Source organism: Oryctolagus cuniculus, chromosome 17 (assembly GCF_051225735.1).
Source record: "Oryctolagus cuniculus isolate XC-2025 breed Fujian yellow rabbit chromosome 17, ASM5122573v1, whole genome shotgun sequence".
Lineage (NCBI taxonomy): Eukaryota > Metazoa > Chordata > Mammalia > Lagomorpha > Leporidae > Oryctolagus > Oryctolagus cuniculus.
In genome coordinates, this window is record NC_142883.1 from 52,215,768 (window position 1) to 52,236,963 (window position 21,196).

The window sequence follows — 21,196 nt, forward strand, 5'->3', positions numbered from 1 at the left end:
GGGTGTGTGTGTGGAGAGAGTCCGGGTTCTTGCAGTCTCGGTGCTGTAGCGGCTAACATTTTGTCGCGGCGAAGTTCTGCAGGCCAGGGCTGTGAGGGCAGAATTGGCGGAAACCATTTTGAATATAAAGGGTGGAAGGAAGAAAGCTCTTTCTTCGCCGCTTCCCTCTTGTCCGCAACACTGCCCTGATAGCTAGTTTCTTCTCATCAGCTCAACCGTAACCTTCTAGAAGGGCTTTCCTTAACGTCCCAGTCTAACGCGTCCCCCAAGTACTTCATATCACACCATCTTGTTTAGTTTCCCTCACAACCGTTCTCACTATCTGCAGATCTAGTCACCCTTTCCCACACAGCAATGCAACCTTCTGAGGACAGAGAACCTGTCTATTGTCATCGTTGTGTTCCCCAGTGCCTCGTGCAGTGCTGGGTAGCAAGAGCTTGATAATACATATTTACTGAATGAATGGAGAGAGACAGAGGGCTGAGGAATTGGCGAATGGGATGCAGAAGAGGTGTAAAAGCTGCAAGGTCAGGCGCCCTCTGCAGGCTGTGGCGGGTAGGCGCTTTGAAATTGTCGTGGGAGACGGTAGGGGGCGCTCTGGTACTTCTCGCCGAGGCGGACGCGTTCAGACTACAACTCCCAGCAGCCACGAGGAGCCGTAGGGCTTTATGGGAATTGTAAGTCTTAAACCTGTAAGGCCCCCGCCTCGCCCCGACGTGGTTCGCCCGCGAAATCCGCTCCGGGGTGCGGAGGTCCAATCGGGACGAAGGTGGGCCCAAGTCCCGCGAGAGCCAGTGGCGTGTAGCTACCACGGTGCTGAGAGACGCCGGCTCTCAGTGCTGTTCTCGCCTCCCGCTCCCGGAGGAGGCGGGAAGGCGCGGGTGGGCTCCTCCAGGTCTGCGTCGCGGTTCCCGGGAGCTTCGGAGCCGTCCTGGCCGCCCGGCCGAGGCCAATGCCTGCCGCACTGCTTCTGCAGTATGAAGGCGTCGGAGGCTCAGCCCTCAGCTCCGGGGGACCAGGCCCCCGCTGCAGCCGGTCAGTCTCCGCGGGCTTCCTCGGTGGATAAAACTCCGGATCCCGAACCGATGCCGCCGGCGCCCGAAGGCAGCGATCGGCCCCGGGCGTCCCCGGGTGCGGTGCCTGGCTCAGGGTTCCCCCAGGAGCTGGGCGCAGGAGACCCAGATTCTCTGTCCGCTCTGCAAGCCGAGTTCGATACCGAGCTGGGTCCGCCGGTGCAGGAGCAAGAACTTGGCGAAGAGGCGAGCCTCGCTGCAGAAGCCGCGGACGGGGCGGCCGCGGAAGGCCTGTCGGAGGAGGGAGACACGTAAGTGGTGGCGGCGGCTGGCCGTGGCCTCCGAGGCGAGTGCAGGTGTGAGCAGGACCTTGACCGCCGGCCCCCAGGCCCGTCTGCCCGTGGCTCAGCGCCCCAGGTTTGTTGTTCCTCCGTCTTCATTCCAGCCTTTGGAACTACAGCTTCTCCCAGCTGCCCCGATTTCTCAGCGGCTCCTGGTCGGAGTTCTGCGCCCAACCCGAGAACTTTCTGAAAGGCTGTAAGTGGTGAGTAAGGGTAGCGGGGCCAGAGGTTTGCACCTTAAAGCAGCGTGGGAGAGGGGTGAGGCGCCCTTTTTAGGACCTAGGCCTTTGTGTCTTGCACCCCCAGAGGTCAGCTTAGCCCTAGCGCTCAGCTTGGGCCGCTTGGCTCTGGCCAGGATTCTAACCCTTTCTTAATTTTAGGGCTCCTGACGGTTCCTGCATCTTGACCAACAGTGCTGATAACATCCTGCGGATTTACAACCTGCCCCCGGAGCTGTACACTGGGGAGGAGCAGGTGGAATATGCCGAAATGGTAAGGGGAGGGGCTTGGCAGGCACCTTCATGTAGCTGGAGAAAGTGTAGACCACGGCTTTCCTGTTCACACACTTGTCTTCCCTGTGAATTTACAGATCTACATATCTGTTTGAAAGGCAGAGTTATAGAGAGAGGGGGAGAGTGGGAGAGAGATCTTCCGTCCACTGTTTCACTCCCCAGATGGCCGCCAACAGCCATGGCTGGCCAATGCTGGGAGCCAGGAACTCTGCCTGGTCTCCCACATGGGTGGCAGGGGCCTAAGCACTGGGGCCATCTTCCGCTGCCTTCCCAGGCGCATTGGCAGTGAGTTTGGATAGGAAGTGGAGCAGCGGGACTGGCATTCATATGGGATGCTGGTGTCACAGGTGGCAGCTTAACCCACTGTGTCACAATGTCGCCCCTATATGTAACATTTTCTGCTTTGAATCGTGAAGTTATTCAAAAGGGTGTTTGTCCCTTCTTAGGTATAGGATGTGTTGTTTCTTTTTTCTTTTTCTTTTTTTTCTTTTTTTTGACAGGCAGAGTGGACAGGGAGAGAGAGAGAGACAGAGAGAAAGGTCTTCCTTTGCCATTGGTTCACTTTCCAATGGCCGTCGCGGCCAGTGTGCTGCGGCCAGTGTGCTGCGGCCGGCGCACCGCGCTGATCCAAAGCCAGGAGCCAGGTGCTTCTCCTGGTCTCCCATGGGGTGTGGGGCCCAAGCACTTGGGCCATCCTCCACTGCACTCCCTGGCCACAGCAGAGAGCTGGCCTGGAAGAGGGGCAACCGGGACAGAATCCGGCGCCCCGGCCAGGACTAGAACCCAGTGTGCCTGCGCCGCAAGGTGGAAGATTAGCCTGTTGAGCTGTGGCGCTGGCCAGGTATAGGATGTGTTTGTCCGAAAAAAAAAAGGTAGTAGATTTCTCGGAACAGTATGTATGTATCCAGATGTTTACTGAATGACTGCCAATACAGTAGGCATTGTTTTTGGTGCTGGGGTAACGTGGCGATCGATATAGACAAGAGCTGTTTGCTTTCTTGTGTGGGAAATGGATAACACACAGGTTAACCGATAAGATCATTACAAATGGTAATGAGTGCCTGTACAGTTATTATGTACTAAAAGAATATATATAACATCCTTGTGGAATATTAAAACATGAACAAGTCGCTGGCAGTGAAATAATTGTTTTTTTCCACACAAAATTTGTTCTCGAATTGGCTGTGAAGGAAATAGAAGGCGAGATGAGCTAGTGTTTCAGAGGAAGTGGGCAGGAAAGGACATGATGAGCCTTGGGCCAGCCTTGGAGAGAGCCTTCCAGGAAGAGGCAGGGAGATCAGGGAGACCAGAGCCGGGAAGAAATTCCGTGTTTGGAGAACAGAAAGAACACCTGTGGGGCTGGGCTGCAGCCAGTGAGGGGGAGGTAGGTGAGGGCAAGGGGTGCCCCCAGCTGCGGCCTGTGGGATCTCCTGATGCGGCCTTTGGAGATGACTTGGGAAGCCACGGAAGAGCTTTGGAATGGAAGAGTGGAGAGACTGAGGGTGGGCCAGAGTGAAATCGGCTCCCAGGTGAGAGGTGGGTGATGTCAGGAGGGGCGTGGGTGGGTTTGGGGTGTCTTTTGTAGGACTGGGAGATACGTTGGGCGTGGAGGTGCAGGGAAGGAAGCAGTCGAAGGTGGCAGGGTTTGCAGCAAGTTTGGGGGGGGGCCCAGTGTACGCCGAGGAGGAAACGGGGACAGGAGCAGGCAATGGGACAAATCGGGGGTTTCTAAGGACACTAACTGAAATGTGGGGCTACGGGGAGAAGGGGGCTGGGGCTGTAACTCGAGAAATGGGAGGGTGTGTCCATGGCATCTCATGGCTGGACAAGTGGGTTCAGTCCTGGGAGTGTGGACCCAGGAGGAGAAGGCCCCAGCGGAGCCCGAGTGCTGCAGTGTGTGGAGGGGGTGCAGGAGAAGTGACAAAGGCGGAGGCCGAGACGCACGACTGGCGCTGCCGAGAGACCGGAGCTGGGTCTGGAGAAGGCCCGAGAGCACGTCAGGACCGCCCTGGAGATGCGGTGGAGGCAGAGCCGAGCAGGGTGGGGGGGTAAAGAGCGTGGACAACTCTTCGTAGTGGTGCTTTGAAAGGGAGCCTAGAAATGGATTGGTGACCAGAGGGAATGTGGGCTTTTAGGGTACATCTGTGATGTCAGGAACAACCAAGCAGACAGGGAGGCCTTGGTGCTACAGGGGAGAGCAGAGCCCCCAGTGGTGGCCCAAGGAAGGCAGGGTCTGGATCACGCTGGAGAACTTGGCCTTGAGAGGCAGAGTCCAGCCTCACGGCAGCAAGAGGTTGGAAGGTTTGTGTCTGCCTCGGCAGAAAAGGAGAGCCACGGAGGAATGTTCTCTGCTCAGCGCCTCTCAGAGTTGCAGTCATTTTTTTTTTTTTTTTTAAGATTCATTTTATTTATTCGAAAGAGTTAGAGAGGTAGAGACAGAGAGAGAGGTCTTACATCTGCTGGTTCACTCTCCAGATGGCTGCAACGGCCGGAGCTACACCAATCTGAAGCCAGGAGCCAGAGCTTCTTCCACGTCTCCCACGTGGGTGCAGGGGCCCAAGGACTTGTCCCATCTTCTACTGCTTTCCCAGGCCATAGCAGAGAGATGGATAGGAAGAGGAGCAGCTGGGACTCGAACCAACGCCCATATGGGATTCCGGCGCCTCAGGCCAGGGCTTTAACCCGCTATGCCACAGCACCGGCCCCAAGAGTTGCCATCATTTAAAGCAACACTAGTGACAGGCATTTGTCACCGCAGTGAGAAGCCACAGCGTGGGGCTCCTGCATCCGTCCGGGTGTGCCTTGTTTGAGCTCTGGCGACTCCACTTCTGTTTTAGCTTCCTGCTGATGTGCGTCTTGGGAGGCAGCAGGTGGTGCCTCAAGCACTTGGTCCTTGCAGGTGGAGGTCTATGCTCTGGCTTTGGCCTGGCCCCAGCTATTGGGAGTATTTGGGGAGTGAACCAGCAGACAGATGATCTCTCTCTCTCTATTTTTCTGCCTTTCAAAGAAAATAATACATAAAAATTTTGAAAAGTGAGACTACTATAGTTGTACATCTTTTCCAGTGAGTTAAATGACTGGAGTTTTTCAGTTTGTAAAACAAGGATGATTAATAGAACTGAGAGAATTTAACAGGGGGCCAGTGTTGTGATGCAGTGGGTTAAGCTGTGACTTGTGACGCCAGCATCTGTACTGGAGCAGGGTGTCTTGGCGGACTAGAGAGAGATTGTGGATGTTCCCGGAATAGCAGAGCGAGCGAGCTGCGTGGGCCAGAGGTGATCCTCCGAGGCTGCAATGGCGGTGCACTGCCGCCGGGATGAGTGGGAAGAGGAGGCTGATGTGGACCCAAGGCGGCGGCTGTGGGGGCCAAGGAGATCAAGGCACAGAGAGGCCAGCGTTGGGCAGATCCATCCATCCTTTTTTCTTTTTTAAAGATTCATTTATTTATTTGAAAGAGTTACACAGAGAGAGAAGGAGAGACAGAGAGTCTTCCATCTGCTGGTTCACTCCCTAGTTGGCCGCAATGGCCAGAGCTGTGCCGATCTGAAGCCAGGAGCCTCTTCCAGGTCTCCCACACGGGTGCAGGGGCCCAAGGACTTGGGCCATCCTCTACTGCTTTCCCAGGCCATAGCAGAGAGCTGGATCGGAAGTGGAGCAGCCGGGACTCGAACCTGCATCCATATGGGATGTGGGCACTGCAGCTGGCAGCTTTACCCGCTACACCACAGCACCGGCCCCCCATTCATTCTTCTGCTGATTCATTCATTCAGCGCATTTTTGTGGAGCATGTTCTGGGTACCAGGCTTTGCCCCCGGGCCTTGGGGATTAGTCAGATGCAAGCCTGGCACGAATCCTCGTCCTTATGAAGCTTCTATTCCAGCGTGGGTGACAGGCGGTGAGGAGGTAACCAGGTAAACTGCACGTGTGATGAGGGCAGCGGGGAGGGCTGGCAGTGAGGAGGTAACCAGGTAAACTGCACGTGTGATGAGGGCAGCGGGGAGGGCTGGCGGTGAGGAGGTAACCAGGCAAACTGCACGTGTGATGAGGGCGGCGGGGAGGGCTGGCGGTGAGGAGGTAACCAGGCAAACTGCACGTGTGATGAGGGCAGCGGGGAGGGCTGGCGGTGAGGAGGTAACCAGGTAAACTGCACGTGTGATGAGTGCAGCGGGGAGGGCTGGCGGTGAGGAGGTAACCAGGCAAACTGCACGTGTGATGAGTGCAGCGGGGAGGGCTGGCGGTGAGGAGGTAACCAGGTAAACTGCACGTGTGATGAGGGCAGCGGGGAGGGCTGGCGGTGAGGAGGTAACCAGGCAAACTGCACGTGTGATGAGGGCAGCGGGGAGGGCTGGCGGTGAGGAGGTAACCAGGCAAACTGCACGTGTGATGAGGGCAGCGGGGAGGGCTGGCGGTGAGGAGGTAACCAGGTAAACTGCACGTGTGATGAGTGCAGCGGGGAGGGCTGGCGGTGAGGAGGTAACCAGGCAAACTCCACGTGTGATGAGTGCAGCGGGGAGGGCTGGCGGTGAGGAGGTAACCAGGTAAACTGCACGTGTGATGAGTGCAGCGGGGAGAGGGCGGGGGAGTGATTGGAGAAGCCCTCTGTGTGAGGAGATCTGAGCTGACACTCGGGGAGAACAGTGGATTTGCAGGCCCTGTGGACCTAGACATCAGCAAGAACAGCAGGAGGTGGCCACCCAGGAGCTAAAGCCTCAGTGAGCTGGAGGCTGACGGCAAGAGCTGCAGAGGAGCTGGGCCTTGGGGAAGTGAAGAGGTGTGGAGATGACAGTGGGGACAAGGTGACAGCTCCCCGCAACCTCTCACCCCTGAAACGTGCTGGAGAGGGTTGTGGGCGTTGGCGCCGTCTCAGCTCGGGAGGCCATGGGACAGCCAGGTCCAGGCATGTCCAGCCGGGCGAGTGAAACTTTCTGAGATGAGAAATCAGGGTTTTTAGCTCCTCCAGTGGGATTTCGTAGGCTCCAGGTTAAAGGTTTGGGAGGGCAGGTGAGGATGTGACTAGAGCAGTGTACTGGCCGTGGTGATCCGGGTGGCCTGGAAGCCTGGGACTTCTCCGGGCCTGAGGTCAGTGGGGGAGAAGATGAGTCCTGATGGGTTCCTAAAAGAAGAAGGTGCGGGGCCGGTGCTGTGGTGTAACGGGTAAAGCCACTGCCTTTAGTGCCGGCATCCCATATGGGCACTGGTTCCAGTCCCGGCTGCTCCACTTCCAGTTCAGCTCTGCTGTGGCCTGGGAAAGCAGAGGAAGATGGCCCAAGTCCTTGGGCCCCTGCACCCACGTGGGAGACCCGGAGGAGGCTCCTGGCTTCAGATTGGCGCAGCTCTGGCGTTTGAGGCCACCTGAGGAGTGAACCAGTGGAGGCATCTCTGCCTCTCTGCAACTGCCTTTCAAATAAAATAAATAATTAATCTTTAAAAAAAAAAAAAAGAAGAAAGGTGCCAAGTCCCTGGCTGGTCCTGACACTCACCCGCTGTGTGCCTTAGACTAAAGGCTGCAGGCGTGAGTTCTTTGGGCAAGTTCTTTTTTTTTTTTTTTTTTTTTTGACAGGCAGAGTAGACAGAGACAGAGAGAAAGGTCTTCCTTTTGCCATTGGTTCACCCTCCAATGGCCGCCGCGGCTGGTGCACCCCACTGATCTGAAGCCAGGAGCCAGGTGCTTCTCCTGGTCTCCCATGGAGTGCAGGGCCCAAGCACTTGGGCCATCCTCCACTGCACTCCCGGGCCACAGCAGAGAGCTGGCCTGGAAGAGGGGCAACCGGGACAGAATCCAGCGCCCCGACCAGGACTAGAACCTGGGGTGCTGGTGCTACAAGGCGGAGGATTAGCCTATTGAGCCACGGCGCCAGCCTGGGCAAGTTCTAAGCCTTGGTTCCTACGACAGAAATTGGCAGTGTCACGGGCCAGGGTCTGTGCAGCAGCCATCATGAAGGAGTTCAGGAGCAGGGAGGTCATTTCACACAGAGCTGGAGACTGGGGACATAGGAGATTGTGGCACAAACTCCTTTAAGAGAGGGGTGGGAGAAGTCATTACCCACCTCTCTGTGAAGTTCAGCACTTTCAGTTTTTTTAATTTTTCTACTTTGTTTCCAAGCTCTGTTAAAAGTACTGAACTGTGTTTTTGTTTTAAAGATTTATTTTTTATTTTATTTTTTTAAATATTTATTTACTTATTTGAGAGTCAGTTGCCCAAGGAGAGGAGAGGCATAGAGAGAGAGAGAAGAGAGGTCTTCCATTTGATGGTTCACTCTCCAGTTGGCAACAATGACTGGAGCTGCGCCAATCCGAAGCCAGGAGCCAGGAGTTTCTTCCTGGTCTCCCATGTGGGTGCAGATGCCCAAGGACTTGAACCATCTTCCACTGCTTTCCCAGGCTATAGCAGAGAGCTGGATTGGAAGTAGAGCAGCTGGGTTTCGAACCGGCGCCCAAATGGGATGCTGGCGCTTCAGGCCAGGGTGTTAACCCGCTGCGCCACAGCGCCGGCCCCTATTTTTTATTTTTTAAAAGGATTTATTTGGGGGCCAGCTCTCTGCTATGGCCTGGGAAAGCAGTAGAAGATGTCCCAAGTCCTTGGGCCCCTGCACCCACATGGGAGACCAGGAAGAAACTCCTGGCTCCTGGCTTCGGATCGGCGTAGCTCCGGCCGTTGCAGCCAATTGGAGAGTGAACCAGTGGATGGAAGACCTCTCTCTCTCTCTGCCTCTCCTCTCTCTGTGTAACTCTGACTTTCAAATAAATTAATAAATCTTAAAAAAAAAAAAAGCTTTAAAAAAAAAGGATTTATTTATTTATTTGATTGGCACCTGTGCTATGGCACAGTAGGTTAATCTTCCACCTGCAGTGCTGGCATCCTATATGGGGGCCAGTTTGATTCCCGGCTGCTCCTCTTCCAATCCAGCTCTCTGCTATGGCATGGGAAAGCAATGGAAGATGGCCCAAGTCCTTAGGCCCTTGCACCCATATGGGAGACCCAGAAGAGGCTCCTGGCTCCTAGCCTCGGATTGGTCTAGCTCCAGCCATTGCAGCTATTTGGTGAATGAACCAGTGGATAGAAGGCCTTTCTGGGGCCGACGCTGTGGCACAGTGGGTTAAAGCCCTGAACTGAAGCACCAACATCCTATATGGGTGCTGGTTCTAGTCTTGGCTGCTCCTCTTCCTATCCAGCTCTCTGCTATGGCCTGGGAAAGCAGTAGAAGATGGCCCAAGTCCTTGGGCCCCTGCATCATGCAGATGGGAGACCTGGAAGAAGCTTCAGATTGGCACAGCTTCTGCCATTGTGGCCATCTAGGGATGAACCAGTGGATGGAAGACCTCTCTCTGTGTCTCTACCTCTCTCTGTAACTCTGTCTTTCAAATAAATAAAAATAAAATCTTTAAAAAAAGGTCTTTCTCTCTGTTTTTCTCTCTCACTGTCTGTAACTCTGCCTCTCAAATAAATAAATAAAATCTTTTTTAAAAATTCAAAAAATAAAAAAGTTAAAAGATGTATTTATTTGAAAGGCAGAGGCAGAGAGAGAGATCCTCTATCCACTGGTCTACTCCCAAAATGGCCGCAAAGGCTGGAGCTGAGCCGATCCGAAGTCAAGAGCCAGAAGCTTCCTCTGGGTCCTCCAGGTGGGTGCAGGGGCCCAAGGACTTGGGCCAACTTCTTTTTATTTTTTATTTTTATTTATTTATTTATTTTTGACAGAGTGGACAGTGAGAGAGAGAGAGAGAAAGGTCTTCCTTTGCCGTTGGTTCACTTTCCAATGGCCGCCACAACCGGTGTGCTGTGGCCGGCGCACCGTGCTGATCCGAAGGCAGGAGCCAGGTGCTTCTCCTGGTCTCCCATGGGGTGCAGGGCCCAAGCACCTGGGCCATCCTCCACTGCACTCCCTGGCCACAGCAGAGAGCTGGCCTGGAAGAGGGGCAACCGGGACAGAATTCAGTGCCCTGACCGGGACTAGAACCTGGCGTGCTGGCGCCGCAATTTGGAGGATTAGCCTATTGAGCCGTGGTGCCGGCCTCTCGGGCCATCTTCTACTGCTATCCCAGGCCATAGCAGAGAGCTGGACTAGAAGTGGAGCAGCCAGGACTGAAACCAGCACCCATATGGGATGGTGGCACTGCAGGCGGCAGTTTTACCCACTACACCACAGTGCTGACCCCTAAAGATTTATTTGTTTTAAAAGGCAGAGTTACAGAGAGCTAGAGATGGAGGGAGAGAGAGAGATCATCCATCTGCTGGTTTACTTCTCAAATGGCTGCAACAGCCAGGGCTGGGTAAGGCCGACACGCAGAGCCAAGAACTGCATCCGGATCGCCCACTTGGGTGGGTGGGGGGCCCCAAGTGCTTGGGCCATCATCTTGCTTGCCAGATGAAATAGCAGGGAGCGGACTGGAAGCAGAGCGGCCTGGGACTGAAGGGGCCCTTAGGCGTTGACTATGGGCTCCCAGCGGCAGCTTCACCTGCTGCACCACAGTGCCCACCCCTGCTGAAGCTCTCTGTGTCATGGTAATCCTGTAGCAGGTGGTTTTGTACACTACCTTTTCCTTTTTAACAATCATATCCTAAATCTTTTGTGTAGTGGTCCAGTCTTTATGTTTAATGATGTCATATTGCATTGAGTGCTTAGGATAATTTTCTTACCTCTTTGCCCATTTGGAAATTTGGGTTATTTCCAGGATTTTTTTTTTAATTTATTTTATTTATTTGAAAGGTAGAGTTAGAGAGAGATAAAGAGCGAGCTCTTCCATTCTCTGGTTTACTGTTCATGTGGCCGCAGTGGCCGGGGCTAGGCCAGGCTGGAGCCAGGAGCTTCATCCGGGTCTCCCACAAGGGTTCATGGATCCAAGGATCTGGGCCATCTGCTGTTGCTTTCCCAGGCACATTAGCAGAGAGCTGGATCAGAAGTGGAGCAGTTGGGCCTTAAACTGGTGTTCATATGGGATGCTGGGTGTTGTATGTAGCAGCTTAACCCATCACGCCACAACGCAGGCCCCTATTTCCAGGAATTTTATATCAAAGTATTCTTCATTGATAATTTTTGTGTATTTTGAGGGAGATTCTTGTTTTTAAATTTTTATATGTTTTCCTTTTATGAGAGAGAGAGAGAGAGAGAGAAATAGACAAATAGATCTTTCACCTGCTGGTTCACTCCCCAAATGGCTACAACAGCCAGAAGCCTGGAACTCCAACCAGGTCTCCCATGTGGGTGGAAGGAGCCTAAACACCTGGGCCTTCATCTTCTGCCTTCCCAGGCTTATTAGCAAGAAGCTGATTTAGAAGCAGAGTAGGGGCTGGTGCTGTGGTGTAGCAGGTAAAGCCGTTGCCTGTGATGCCAGCATCCCATATGGGCACCAATTCAAGTCCCTGCTGTTCTACTTCCAATCCGGCTCTCTGCTATGGCCTGGAGAAGCAGTAGAAGGTGGCATAGGAGGCCATTTGGGGAGTAAACCAGCAGATAGAAGACCTCCCTCCCTCTCTGTCTCTCTCTCTCTGTGTAACTGTACCTCTCAAGGAAATAAATAAATTTTTAAAACAGTATCTGGCAGCCGGCACTATGGCATAGTGGGTAAAGCTGCCACCTACAGTGCCCACATCCCATATGGGCACTGGTTCGAGTCTCAGCTGCTCCACTTCTGACCCAGCTCCCTGCTATGGCCTGGGAAAGCAGTGGAAGATGGCCCAAGTCCTTGGACCCCCGCACCCGTGTTGGAGACCTGGAAGGAGCTCCTGGCTCCTGGCTTTGGATTGGTGCAGCTCTGGTCATTGCTGCCATCTGGGGAGTGAACCAGTGGATGGAAGATCTCTCTCTCTCTATCCTTCTGTAACTCTGCCTTTCATATAAATAAATAAATAAATAAATAAATAAATAAAAACAAACCCCGATATCTGTAAGTTTAGCATTTGGAAGTAGATAACACATATGTAGGTGGGGAAAATGGGGAGGACATTTTCCCTGTACCAGTGTGCACTGAGTCTGCCTCCCAGTATAATCTCCCAATGCCTTTCTACCTTCTCACAGAACTTTCTGGACCTCTTATCCGTAGCTGCTTCCTTGAGCACCTACCTCAGCCTATGGCTCTTGCATGAGGCCCTGACTTTTCCAGGGAGAGTCTGCGTCCTCTGTGTCCCCCCATCTCTCAGGCCAGGGCCAGGGTGGGCACCACATTCCAGTGCTGTAGCCAGGAGGCTGCTTTGTGCTCCCTGTCACTCATGCCTCATGGCCTTCCTGTGGCTCCCAAGACCTCTGCCTTCTTGGTGACCTGGGGCTTCCACGTCAAAAGCCAGGGTCCTCATCCTTTAATCTTCCTTTTCCTAACTCCCCGTATCCAATTAATTACCAGATCCCATCAAGCCTGCCTAATCGTTCTAATCCACCCTCTTCTCCACTCCACTGCCACCACATTAATCCAGGGTGCTGCGACGGGGGGTTGTGTCACTGAAGCAGCCTCCTGTCTGCCTGCAGCTGCTCAGGAAGACACCGCCTGCCTGCTGCTGCTGCACTAGGCGTTGGGAGGTTGCAACGAGCGGGACGGACGTGCCTCCTGCCGTCTCAGGTACAGACGGCTATAGGAACGTGGAGCACTTCTAAGGGACCCACAGGGAGACTCGTATTCAAAGGAGTTGTTGGGGAGGCCAAGGAGGGAGTCTCCAGGCTTGGGGACAGGGCCGTGTGGAAACCTGAGGGTTGAGAACGTGAGGAGTTGGAACTAGCAGGGGTCTGCAGAGGTTTTATTAAGTCACAGAGGAGAGCCTCAGGGGGTCCGAGGTGGGAGAGGTGATAGAAGACGGTAAGGAGATGGGGCTTTGTACTGAGGCCCACATGGAGGCACTGAAGTGCTTTACGCAGGGGAAATGTACAGAATTCCAGTTGTTTTGGGAAAAGATTTATTTTATTTATTTGAAAGAAAGAGTTACAGGGAGAAGTAGAGACAGAGAGGTCTTCCATCCACTAGTTCACTCCCCAAATGGCCGCAACAGCTAGAGCTAAGCCGATCAGAAGCCAGGAAGCAGGAGCTTCTTCCGGGTCTCCCACATAGATTCAAGGGCCCAAGCACTTGGGTCATCCTCTGCTGTGTTCTCAGGCACATTAGCAGGGAACTGAATCGGAAGTGGAGCAGCTGCACCCATATGGGATGCAGCACTGCAGGTGGGGTCTTAACCCACTGCGCCACAGCGCTGGCCCCCAGAGTTCCAATATTACCAGATCTGGGGCCGCCATGTGGCTGCAAGCGTGGAGAATGGGTGTGTAGGTTGGAGTGGGGGGCACAGGGACATCCAGAGAACACACACAGGGTTGCAGAGATGCTAGCAAGAGGGCAGTGGCTGGTGATGGGGTCTTAGAAGTAGGAATGAAAGGGAGAGGACAGATCCAAGAGAGATGTAGGAGGGGGAGTTGGCTGTGATACTGGGCTGGGCCAGAAATGGACAGGGAGTGAGGAAGGGGAGCAGTGGAGGTGGGGGGTGGGGGGTTGGGTGGAACCCGGGAAGAGCAGCAGGTGTGTGGGCCGGTGACGCTGGGTCTGTCATGGACAAGGGCAGAACGAGGTCGCTGTGGGATGTCCGAGTGCAGCCGTCTGCCTTGCGGTCGGATCTATGCGTTCAGAGTAATGAGGTGGAAACTGAGGGTCACATCACTCTGAGTGTCAGCAAGTGACTGGCAAAGGACCGTGTCCAGACTGCTTAAAGATTTCCTGCAAATCAGAGAGAAAAAGACAAAAAACCCTGGTAGGGAAACACTGGGCAGAAAAATGAGCAAAAATTATGAAAAGATGCATCTAACTGGCTAAAAAAAAAATGTCCACCTCACAGTAATGACGGAAATGCAAATTTATGCCATAGTGAAATGCCATTTCACAGCCTTCAAATTGGGAAAGATTTAGAAGCCTGGCAGTGTCAGCAGGGCGAAGAGCAACAGGCACACTTAGATGCTGATGCCGAGAAAGTAAATTGAGATGAGCACTTTGGGGGAGAAATTTGACATTACCTCACCAAGTTGGCAGAGCACACAGTGTAAAGACCCATAACTTACTGTTAAGCAGAAACTGTAGAGAATCCCGTCCACACGCAAACCGGAATTAAAGCCCGCTGGCCGAGCAGCACGAAACCATCAGCTGTCCGTAGGAGGATCCATCAGTCTGGCTACGTTCCTGAGTGGAGTGCTACTCCAAAAGGTTCCTGGAAAAATGGAAGGAAAATTAAGTTTCTTTTGGTGCAAAAATGTTTGAAATCCTTGCATAGTTTTTTGTGGACTTAATTTTTTTTTTTTTTAATTTATTTATGTGAAAGAGAGACAGAGATCTTCCGTCTGCTGGTTCACTTTCCAAATTCCTGCAACAGCAGGAGCTGGGCCTGATTGAAGCTAGGAGCCAGGGACTCCGTTTGGGTCTCCCACATGGGTGGCAGGGACCCGGGTGTTTGAGACATCCTCTGCTGCCTTCCCAGGCACATTAGCAGGAAGCTGGGTCAGAAGTGGAGCAGCCAGGATTCGAAGCAGGCACCCTGATGTGGGATGCCATGCCGGTGTTACAGTGGCAGCTTAACTTTCTCTGCCACATGCTGGCCCTAGGATCCAGGTTCTTAAGCCTCAGGAACATATCTGCAGGCAGCTGGAACTGGGCTGGAGCTGAACCTAGAAGCTAGGCACTCTGATATGGGGTGTGGACTGCTAGGCCAAGTGCCCACTCCTCCACGAACATTTTGGAGACCCCGGTGTATTGCAGTGAAAACGTCTGAACCGGGGCAAGATGTGGCCCTGTAGTTGACTCACAGTCACAGAGGGAGGGGCTCATGCAATGTGATACCATTAATACTAACTTTAAAGACATGCTAGCTTCTGCTTTTTGTCTGTATGAATATGCATGAGGATGGCAAATTCAGGGTAGTGCTTACCTCTGAGAAGGGTTTCTGTTAGCAAAGGGGTTTTACATGATATTTTTTCCTTAAACATGTATTTATGTAAAAGGCAGAGTTAGAGAGAGGGAAATAGGTAGATCTATCCACTTGTCCCCAAATGCCCATAACAGCCAAGTATGGCCCATGCTGAACCCAGGAACTTGGAACTCCATTTGGGTCTCCCATGTGGGTGGCAGGAGCCCAAGCGCTTGCGCCGTCTTTCGCTGCTTTCCCAGGTGTAATAGCAGGGAGCTGGATTGGAAGTGGAGCAGCTGGGAGTTGAACGGCTTTTATATGGGATGCCAGCATTGCCTGTGGTGACTTAACTTGCTGTGCCACAAAGCCCATTATTTTTTTCTTAAGCTAGGGAGAGGGGTTGCAGGAATTTTTTCTTTTTTAGTGCTTTGCATGTAATAACACTTGTGCATTTTTATGAGATACCGTGCAGAGTTTCAATGTATATAGAGTACACACCACAAGAATCAAATCAGACAATTAACGTTTCCATTTCTTTTTCTTTGTGTTTGAAGACTTCCAGTTCTTGGCACAGTAGTGTATAATACATTGTTGGGACCCACAGTCATTCCACTCTGCTCCGGAACACCAGGCCTATTTCTCCTGTTTTGTGACCCCTTCTCCACCTTCCCTCTGTCCTCCCCACCACCTCCCCAGCCTATAGGAACCACAGTTATAAATTCAGATGGACTTGTCTTAATTTTTTAAAGGATCAAATGGCTCTTCATTGATGCTCAGTAAATATTCATATTATTGGGTGGTTCTTTGTGTCTGAGTTGGAGTGTTATTCTTTTCTTCCTCTCTGTTTAGAAAGAAAAAATGTGGGGCCAGCATTGTGATGTAGCAGGCAAAGTCACTGCCCCCATATGGGTACCACTTTGGGCTCAATTTCTAATCCAGCTCCCTGCAAATGGACTGGAGAAAGCAGCAGAAGATGGCCCTAGTGCTTGGGGTTCCGCCTTCCATGTGGGAGACCTGGAAGAAGCTCCTGAATCCTGGCTTCAGCCTGGCCCAGCCCCAGCCATTTCAGCTACCTGGGGATGGAAACAGTAGATGGAAAATCACGGTCTGTCTCTCCCTCTCTCTTTGTAACTCTGACTTTCAAATAAATTAATAAATCTTAAAAAAAAAAAAAGTCTGAATCTACAGTTTCTGGTGGCCTAAATCTGATTGACACTAGATTCTGAGTGAGCCCTTGAATATTGTGATAAAAATCATTATTATTATTATTATTATTGACAGGCAGAGTGGATAGTAAGAGAGAGAGACAGAGAGAAAGGTCTTCCTTTGCCATTGGTTCACCCTCCAATGGCCGCCGCGGCTGGCGCACCCCACTGATCTGAAGCCAGGAGCCAGGTGCTTCTCCTGGTCTCCCATGGGGTGCAGGGCCCAAGCACTTGGGCCAGCCTCCACTGCACTCCCGGGCCACAGCAGAGAGCTGGCCTGGAAGAGGGGCAACTGGGACAGAACCCGGCGTCCCGATCGGGACTAGAACCCGGTGTGCCGGCGCCGCTAGGTGGAGGATTAGCCTATTGAGCCGCGGCGCCGGCCAAAAATTATATTTTTAAAAAAGGTTTATTTATCTGAAAGAGTGCTAGAGAGGGAGAGAGAGAAACAGAAAGAGATAGAGATAAGGTCTATCTGTGGTAAGCCGGAGCTGAGCCAAGTCAAAGCCAGGAGCCAGGAGCTCCATCCAGGCCTCCCACATGGGTGGCAAGAGCTCAGGTTCTTGGGCCATCTTCTGCTGCCTCCCAGGCTGCATTAGTAGGGAGTTGGAGTGGAAGTGCCAGTAGCCAGGACTCAACACAGGCGCTCTGATATGGGATGTGTAGTGGAGGCTTAACTCATCGCATCACAATGCCCAGCTCAAGATTTTATTCTTTACATATGAGGGTACTTTAGAAAGTTCATGGACAAATTTAATGAAAAGATAAGTTTATTTTGGTATAAAAATTTCTGAAATCCATGCTAGTTTTCTGATGTTTGTTTTTAAATTAAGAATGTGTGTGTGTGTGTGTGTGTGTGTGTGAAAGATTTATTTATTTGAAAGAGAGAAAAGAGAGAATCTTCCATCCGCTGGTTCATTCCCCAAATGGCCACAATGGCCAGAGCTGGGCTGATCCAATGCCAAGAGCTAGGAGCTTCTGGGTCTCCCACGCAAGTGCAGGGGTCCAAAGACTTGGGCCATCTTTCATTGCTTTCCCAGGCCACTAGCAGAGAGCTGGATCGGAAGTGGAGCAGCTAGGACATGAATCAGTGCCCATATGGGATGCTGGTACCACAGGTGGAGACTTAGCCTACTATGTCACCTTGCTGGTCCCAGATTTATTTATTTATTTGAAAGGCAAAGTTACAGAGAGGCAGAGGCAGGAAGAGAGAGGTCTTCCATTCCCTAGTTCACTCCCCAGATGGCCACAATGGCTGGAGCTGAGCCAGTCCAAAGCCAGGAACCTGGAGCTTCTTCCAGGTCTCCCATGCAGGTGCAGAGGTCCAAGGACTTGGGTCATAGCAGAGAGCTGGATGGGAAGTGGAGCAGTCAGGACTCAAACCAGTGCCCATATGGGATGCCGCACTGCAGGCTGCAGCCTTAATCTCTATGCCACAGTATCAGCCCAATTTTTTTTTTTTTCCCCCGAAGGCAGAGTGACAGAGATTGAGGGAGAGAAAGAGATCTTCTGGTTAGCTCCGCAGATGCTCATAACACCCAGGGCTGGGCCAGGCCAAAGCCAGGAGCCTGGAACACCATCCAGGCCTCCCACATGGGTGCAGGGATCCAAGCACTTGGGTCATTTCCCACTCTTTTGCAGGGGAACTCGATCATAAGCAGAGCAGCCAGAACTTGAACTGGTGCTCCTAGGTGATGCAGGTGTTGCTAGCAGTGCCTTAGCCCACTGCACCACAATGCTGTTACCCTCTGTACCCCATCGCCTTCTGCCTGGTTAGGGGCTCACAGATGGCCTTCTTTTCTTTTTCTTTTTTAAGACTTACTGATTTATTTGAAAGGTATAGAGAGGTAGAGAGAGAGGTCTTCCATCCACTGGTTCGCTCCCTAAATGGCTGCAAAAGCTGGAGCTGGGCCAGTCTGAAGCCAGGAGCCAGGAGCTTCTGGATCTCCCACGTGGATGCAGGGGCACAAGCACTTGGGCCATCCTCCACTGCTTCCCAGGCCATAGCAGAGAGCTGGAAAATCAGAAGTGGGACTCGAACTGGCACCCATATGGGATGCTGGCACTGCAGGCTGGGGCTTTACCCACTACACTACAGCTCAGGCCGCAGATGGTCTTCCTCTCTGCCAGGGGCACAAGTCTGACTCTGAGTCCCATACTCCCCTCGGCCCCCCAGTGACCCAGGCATTCCCTCCTCTCTGTCTAGACCCCTGTCCTTCGAATGGTGGAAGGTGACACCATCTACGATTACTGCTGGTATTCTCTGATGTCTTCAGCCCAGCCAGACACCTCCTAGTAAGTGATGCCCTTTGCCCTCCTACTCGCCCCACCCTCAGTTCCAGTGGGGCCCTTTATGAGTGGGTCAAGGGCTGCCAGGGGCCTGGTGGGAGGAGGGCTCCGTGTGCCCTTCAGATGGGAGCTGGTCAGTTGGCTTCCTCCACTTCCTTTGACAGCACTGGGGCCTCAGTGTCCGTGTCTCTCTCAGCGTGGCCAGCAGCAGCCGGGAGAACCCGATTCACATCTGGGACGCGTTCACTGGCGAGCTCCGGGCTTCCTTTCGGGCCTACAACCACCTGGTAGGGACCTCCCTGCCCAGCCCCAGCGCTCTTCCTGGCCCAGCTCTCCCCTGAGGAGGGCTGAGCCTTCGCGAGGTCTGTCTTCAGCACTTCCCTGTCCCCAGGATGAGCTGACCGCTGCCCATTCGCTCTGCTTCTCCCCGGATGGTGCCCAGCTCTTCTGCGGCTTCAACCGGACCGTGCGTGTCTTCTCCACGGCCCGGCCCGGCCGGGACTGCGAGGTCCGAGCCACATTTGGTAAGCATTTGTGCCTGCAAGGGGGGAGGAAAGGAGAGGGCACCGTGTGAGTCCAGGCCCACCTGAGGGCCTTCTTTGGGTCCTCAACAACAGGTTGTGCACAGTTGGCAGAGGAGAAAACACTCAGGCCCAGGGAACACTGCCCAGGGGCGCCCAGCTGGTCAGAGAACTGGCGCACTCCTCATCGTGGGCCTCATCGGCTGTGTGCCTTTTGGTTTCTAAAATCTTTGTCTCTCGAAAATTTGAGATGAAGCTGGGTCCATTTTCTTTGAACCTTCTGTCCTTTCCTGGAAAAACTGGGATTGGAGCGGGAAGGGGGGCTGATGGGAATTAAGGTCTTTTTGGGGGGATGAAGGGATGTGGGGAGCATTAGAGGCCTTTGACAAGCAGGACTAGGGGCATCCCCACACACTGGTGCTGCAGCAGGGGGCAAGTGTGCCTCTGCTGAGCCTGGTGAATGCCAGGAACCACTGCCTTCCCCCAGCTTCATTCTTGTCTTCCCTTTCCAGCAAAAAAGCAGGGCCAGAGTGGCATCATCTCCTGCATAGCCTTCAGCCCAACCCAGCCCCTCTACGCCTGTGGCTCCTATAGCCGCTCCCTGGGTCTGTATGCCTGGGAAGACGGCTCCCCTCTCGCCTTGCTGGGTGGCCACCAAGGGGGCGTCACCCACATCTGCTTTCACCCTGATGGCAACCGCTTCTTCTCAGGGGCCCGCAAGGTAGGGGTCAGCCCCGAGAACCCGTGGGCAGCAGGGCAGGAGTGGGATAACAGAGTGCCTGTCAACCTGGAGGGCGGCAGAGCTGTCTGGGAGTTGGGGGTGTCCGGGTCAGCAGGCCCCTGTGCTGTGTCTTCAGGATGCTGAGCTTCTGTGCTGGGATCTCCGGCAGCCTGGTCAGCCACTGTGGTCCCTACGTCGCGAAGTGACCACCAATCAGCGCATCTACTTCGATTTGGACCCGTGAGTGGAGGGCACTCCTTCCTGCCGGGGGCCCTGGTCCCCTGCAGGGATGCCAGAGCCAGCTGGAGGGTCCCAGGAGTGAGAGTTTCTTGCTGTAGGGGTGATGTAGGGGAGAGAGGTGACTCGCTATGCTAGCAAGTCACCTCTCTCCTAGGACCGGACAGTTCCTGGTGAGTGGCAGCACCAGCGGGGCTGTCTCCGTGTGGGACACCAGCGGGGCTGAGGATGCTGGAAAACCGGAGCCACTGCTGAGCTTTCTGCCCCAGAAGGACTGCACCAACGGCGTGAGGTCCTCAGTTCAATGGCACAGATCTTGGGACATGGGCCCGGGAGGGGTGGGGTGGGGAGGCAGAGCCCTATGGGAGCAAGCATCACCCAGGTACTGACAGATCCTGCCTGTCGCTCCCTCCAGCCTGCACCCTAGCCTGCCTCTCCTGGCCACTGCCTCAGGTCAGCGTGTGTTCCCGGAGCCCACAGAGAGTGAGGATGAAGGGGAACAGGAGCTGGAGCTTCCTTTGCTGTCCCTGCGCAACGTCCACCTTGAATGTCAGCTTCAGCTCTGGTGGTGTGGGGGCGCCCCAGAGCCCAGTAGCCCTGAGGACCAGGGCGAGAAGGGACAAGAAGGGACAGAGGGAGGGGGGGATGAGCCTATATAAAAAGGTTTTATATGATACTAGAGTCTGTGTCTGTCTGGGGAGGCAGGTGACAGCAGTGGGGTCCAGGTCTGGGGACTGGTGGGCTCCCTAGTCCTGCAGCGGTGGGACGGGCATATTGTTCCCGAAAAGGGTTGAGAGGTGGGACTAGGCAGGAGCCAATGGGGTGGCTGAGCTTGGTGTGAAGTCAAGTGGGTGGGGGTGGGACTTCATGCCATTGACTGGTTGGTTGCTAGGCAACTTGGTAAACTGAAGGGGGAAACCTGTTTGAAATCTCACTCCCAAGGTGGGGGCTGCAGGGGTCAGGGTGAGCAGGGCTGAGCAGGAGTGGCGGGAGCTCTGTGTCAGACTGTTGGGTGTGACTGTGTGAGACTGCAGACGGGTGACAGACCAGACGCTGATGGTGATGCCGGCTTGCTCGCACCCCACCGCTCGCACTCACACTATTTACCAGCACCCAGCAGCAGAGGGACCATTACTCAGCTCTGGGGGAAGGGGAGCTGGAGCACTCGCCTCCCCTCCTTGGACTCCCCCAGGAGACAGGCAACCCGGTAGCCAGAGTCAAGGACACACATGAGAGTAAAGGTGCTGAAAAATACAGACGTCATGTTCAGCATTCGCGTTAGATGCAAGACAAGGGCAGAGGGGCTTAGTCATGGGGCTGCCGGCGCCGGTCTCCTGGTGTCTCCCTGGGCTCCGTCTTTTGGGGGGGGGGTGTTGTTGGAAGCAGTGACTCCTCCCTCTGCCCCCCCCCACACCTTGCCACACAGAGAAGGGGGCGCTTCGAAGAGACTGGCGGCCGAGAGGTGATTTGGGACCTGTGGGGGCTTGAGAGG

The 21,196-nt window shown here is 53.8% G+C and overlaps 1 protein-coding gene across 15 annotated transcripts; it reads left to right on the forward strand.

Moving 5' to 3' along the window:
• The first annotated feature begins 52 nt into the window (after positions 1-52).
• On the forward strand, positions 53-20,378 carry WRAP53 (WD repeat containing antisense to TP53). Of its 15 annotated transcripts, none has more exons than XR_016223632.1 (11): positions 575-1,324; positions 1,459-1,557; positions 1,735-1,846; positions 12,327-12,417; positions 18,143-18,231; positions 18,390-18,512; positions 18,617-18,749; positions 18,843-19,467; positions 19,604-19,707; positions 19,862-19,996; positions 20,120-20,378. XR_016223632.1 is itself a non-coding variant. In XM_017348829.4 (10 exons), the coding sequence occupies exons 1-10, from the start codon at positions 669-671 to the stop codon at positions 20,361-20,363; spliced, it is 1,890 nt and encodes a 629-aa protein (XP_017204318.3). In that variant the 5' UTR covers positions 53-668; the 3' UTR covers positions 20,364-20,378. The 15 variants fall into 15 exon arrangements, 7 of the variants coding, with proteins under 7 accessions (XP_017204318.3, XP_002719032.4, XP_089173178.1 ...); XR_016223631.1 differs by having other exon boundaries at positions 19,259-19,467; XR_016223630.1 differs by having other exon boundaries at positions 576-1,324; positions 18,422-18,512; positions 19,259-19,467.
• Positions 20,379-21,196: the final 818 nt, after the last annotated feature.